This window comes from Colobus angolensis, unplaced genomic scaffold (genome assembly GCF_000951035.1).
Source record: "Colobus angolensis palliatus isolate OR3802 unplaced genomic scaffold, Cang.pa_1.0 Scaffold18, whole genome shotgun sequence".
NCBI classification, from domain to species: domain Eukaryota; kingdom Metazoa; phylum Chordata; class Mammalia; order Primates; family Cercopithecidae; genus Colobus; species Colobus angolensis.
Window position 1 is genome coordinate 2,206,011 of NW_012114932.1, and position 4,259 is coordinate 2,210,269.

Sequence of the window (4,259 nt, forward strand, 5' to 3'; positions counted from 1 at the left end):
AATAGCTGGGAGTACAGACACGAGCCACCACGCCCAGCTAATTTTTGTATTTTTAGTAGAGATGGGGTTTCACCATGTTGGCCAGGATGGTCTCGATCTCCTGACCTCGTGATCCATCCACCTCAGCCTCCCAGAGTGGTGGGATTACAGGCGTGAGCCACTGTGCCTGGCCGAGAGTAGGGCTTTCTTGAGGGGTGGCCTTGAGTCAGGAGTGGGCTCCAGGTCCCTGGAGCTGAGTTGTCTCCGATGCTTGAGGAGCTGTTGTCCTTCTGGGTTACCACTGTGGCCCCAAGTAACCAGGTCATCTCTGCCTTCAGCCCAGCCCCTGTGGAGGTGAACCTGAAGCTCCGCCGGCCATCCTTCAGTGAGGATATTGATCTCAATGCTACCTTTGATGTGGATACTCCCCCAGCCCGGCCCTCCAGCTCCCAGCATGGTTACTCCAAAAAACTTTGCCTAGAGAAGTCACAGTGAGTGGTAGTCCCTGCCACTGTCCATGGGCTGGTGGGGGGATAGCTAAGAAAGCTCTGCAGGCCCTGTGCTGTTAGCTCTGAGTGGCTGATGGGGCAGTGAGTGCTGCCTAGGCTTGGCTATGGCTTTGGTTCCAGCTACCTCTTGTTCCCTTACCTGAGCACTCAATCTGTGCAAACCCCTTCTCTTGTCTCATTATTCCTCACCATCACCCTTCAAGGCAAAGGTATTGGAATGCAAATTAGAGAGAATGTAGGGATGCCAGAAGGTGTGGGTCTGGGCCAGTGGAGTTGGAGAGGGTGCTCCTGATACCTTGAAGGTCTGCCCACCAGAGTTCTGAGCCAGGGACTCTGAACTTCCTCTTCTATGTTTGCCTCTGAGGATCATCTCAAACCACAGAGCCCAGGGCCTTACCACCCAAGGGGGTGACCCACAGGGGCAGGCATGAGAAGCTGTCTGGAACTCCAGTGGGGCAGGTGGAACCTGCTCTGGGGTACTGTGGGACCAGAAAAAGGGAGGCTGTCTCCTTGACCAGGTTTGCCACGTGTGGTTCACTGTGGAGACAAGGACTATACTCATTCATACAGGTACTGTTCAGGTGAGGCTGGTCAAGGGCTGGGCAGGTTTCCTCTTATTCAAAGACTTTGGACAGAAAGAAGAGAAAGAGAAAGAAATTGAGATGCTAGACAGTGGAGGTGGAAGGGAGCAAGAGGGCAAGCCAGCTGGGCTGTCTAACCTCCCAAACCTCAGGGGCATGGGCATCCCTGTTGTAGAGGGCCAGGCCTGGTAGCAATGAGAAACAAACCTAGGACCCGTGGGCTGCAGTCCCCAGGGATCCTGTCAGTGTCTGCTGTGTACTCTGGCTTTCTCCCGTTGCCCGTCTTCCGCTGTAAAGGTTGAAGGTGGACATCTGGGGTCTTCAGGCTGCCAGGCCTTTCAGAGACATTTCCACCACCTTCAGGGCCTGTGGAGGTAGCGAAGGAGGTAGTGAAGTTCAGAGTCCCTAACTCAGCTCATCCGTTCTGGAGCCTTGGTTGTCATGTAGCCTTACCACAGGCCTTTAAGGCAAGAGCAGAGGAGTCAGCCACCAGGCCCTGATCCCATGCCTGTCCTTATGACTTGAGAAGCCACAGGGCCAGTGTTAGATCACCATCTTCTCAGGCCGGTTGTGGTGGCTCATGCCTGTAATCCCAGCACTTTGGGAGGCTGAGGTGGGTGGATCACACGAGGTCAGGAGATTGAGACCATCCCGGCTAAAACGGTGAAACCCCGTCTCTACTAAAAATACAAAAAAAATTAGCCAGGCCTAGTGGCGGGCGCCTGTAGTCCCGGCTACTCGGGAGGCTGAGGCAGGAGAATGGCGTGAACCTGGGAGGTGGAGCTTTCAGTGAGCCGAGATCACGCCACTGCACTCCAGCCTGGGCGGCAGAGTGAGACTCCACCTCTAAATAAATAGATAGATAGATAGATAGATAGATAGATAGATAGATAGATAGATAGATAAATAAATATCACCATCGTCCAGCTCTGGGGCTGGGATTGGGAGGCCAGGGCCTGGGGCCATGCGCTATTCTGCCCCAGGCCCTTCCTACACACACTCTCTAGGGAGATGGCCTGGCCCTCTGTTCTGAGAGGAGTTTGTGAGCGACTTTACTGAAAGGCTAACTTACTGAGGTAGTGTCCCCTCTCTGGGAAGGCAGGACTAGGCCTGAGCTCATAAGATGCCTTTTGCTCATATCAGGGCATGACTGGCTTTCCTCCTGTGGGTGGTGAGTTGGTTGGGCTCTCCAGCCCCATACAGAGCCTGGGACATGGTAAGGTGCCCGAGGACTTGAGGAGCATTGGAATTTAGCCTTGAGTGGAAGCCACAGGATTGCAACATGGTCCAGTCATCCCCAGTCATCCCTGTCTCTGCCACCCTACTGGCTATGACTGTCCAGCTGTTACAGACCTGCACTTGGGGTGGGATCACTGAGGTGCCTTGCCCAGAATGCAGGCATGGCAGCAGCAATGCCACATGGTAACTCCCCAGGGTACGTGTGCTGAGGCTGGTTCACCTGCCCTCATGTCTTTCTTACCTACCCCTTGCCTTCTCTCTCATTCTTGTAGCTCCCCAATTCAGGATGTCCCCAAGAAGATATGCAAAGGCCCCAAGAAGGTAAGAGCTTTCTAGGAGAAGCACAGTCTAACCATTGCCAGGACTGGACTTTTGGGAGGGCACGGTCTTGCCAGAGCCCTGTCACTCCTGGTCCAGAACTGAGGTACTTTGGAGCCACCCTTGGGATACTACTCATTATCCTCCTGCCTCCTAGTGAGGCATCAGAGATCCTGATCTTGTTCTACCACCACTACCCTCCCTCCTTTGCTGACATCTGGCTTATCAAGTCTGGCCCTGGGGTCTTCCCTGCAGGAGTCCCAGCTTTCACTGGGTGACCAGAGCTGTGCAGGAGAGCCAGATGAGGAACTGGTTGGTGCCTTCCCTATTTTTGTCCGGAATGCCATCCTGGGCCAGAAACAGCCCAAGAGGCCCAGGTCAGAGTCCTGTCGCAGCAAAGATGTGGTGAGTATGGCTTCTCACAGTGGCAGGAGCCAACCCTCTTGGGTAGAAATGGGTGGCCAGCCACCCAGTCCATTAGCCTGGCCCACTCATCTCTTTTTTCCACCCTAGGTAAGGACAGGCTTCGATGGGCTCGGTGGCCGGACAAAATTCATCCAGCCTGTATCCTTTTTCTGTGGTGTTGAGCTGAGCTGAGCTGTGCAGCCCATACTATGCCTCACCTATACGCCCAGCCTGCCAGTACCAACAGCCTCAGGTGTGCAGTGCTGGGCCTCATTCTGTGTACTGGGGCTGCCCAGCCCCGGCTCAGAGCCTTTCTTGCCCTGCATTACAGACCTTTCTCCAAGCCTCTTCCTTGACAGCTCTTCCAGACTGACACAGCCATGATCCGCCCATTGCCTGTTAAGCCCAAGACCAAGGCTAAGCAGAGAGTGAGGGTGAAGACAGTGCCTTCTCTCTCCCAGGCCAAGCTGGACACCTTCCTGTGGTCGTGAGAACAGTGAGTCTGACCAGTGGCCAGACACATGCCTCCAACTTGTAGGATTTAAGGACTGTCCAGGCAGGGGGTTTTGTGGGCAGAGCTCCACTCTCGGGACCAGCCTGAGGAGTAAGGGCAGACAAACAGGTGAGGGGGAGTGTGACTCCCAGAGACTGCTCTTCCTGCCCTCACCCTGCCCCACTCCCATGACTGGGAGCTGACATGACCAGCCCACCGATCCTGTCAGCAGGGCCTGCTCCTGTTGCCAGGCTCCAGTTTATAGCCATGATCAGATGTGGTCTGACTCTTTCTGGGCCTGGAGACCACGGTCGCTTGTTGACTGCCTCTGTGGACCAGAGTACTTGAGGCATCTCAGGCAGCCTCAGCCTGAGCTTCTACCTGCCTTTGACTTGCTGCTAGGCATAGCCTGGGCCAAGTAGGTTGGGGAATGGAGGATAGAATGGGATGTATGGAGAGGATGGAAGATTTTCATGTAAAATAAAATTAAAAATAATAATAATAATCTCTTCTTCCTGGTTCTGAGAGTGTAAATTTGCACCAACACTTTAGAAAACTGTTTGGCATGACTTTCTAAAGCAGGAATATCACCTAGCCTCAGACCTAGAAGTTCCTTCCCTAGGCATGTGCCTTCTCATGGGGCACGGGAAGACTCTAGCAAAAATGAGATCACGGCCGGGCGCGGTGGCTCAAGCCTGTAATCCCAGCACTTTGGGAGGCCGAGATGGGCGGATC

General features: G+C 54.2%; 1 protein-coding gene across 1 annotated transcript in view; it reads left to right on the forward strand.

Moving 5' to 3' along the window:
• The window catches only part of TRAIP (TRAF interacting protein), a 34,509-nt gene extending 30,474 nt beyond the window's left edge, over nucleotides 1-4,035 (forward strand). The window contains exons 11-15 of the mRNA XM_011939305.1: nucleotides 318-470; nucleotides 2,581-2,629; nucleotides 2,882-3,031; nucleotides 3,140-3,190; nucleotides 3,400-4,035. Of these exons, the coding sequence (XP_011794695.1) occupies nucleotides 318-470; nucleotides 2,581-2,629; nucleotides 2,882-3,031; nucleotides 3,140-3,190; nucleotides 3,400-3,522 (526 nt within the window). The 3' untranslated portion in view covers nucleotides 3,523-4,035. The remainder of the gene's footprint in view (nucleotides 1-317; nucleotides 471-2,580; nucleotides 2,630-2,881; nucleotides 3,032-3,139; nucleotides 3,191-3,399) is intronic.
• The last annotated feature ends 224 nt before the right edge of the window (nucleotides 4,036-4,259 follow it).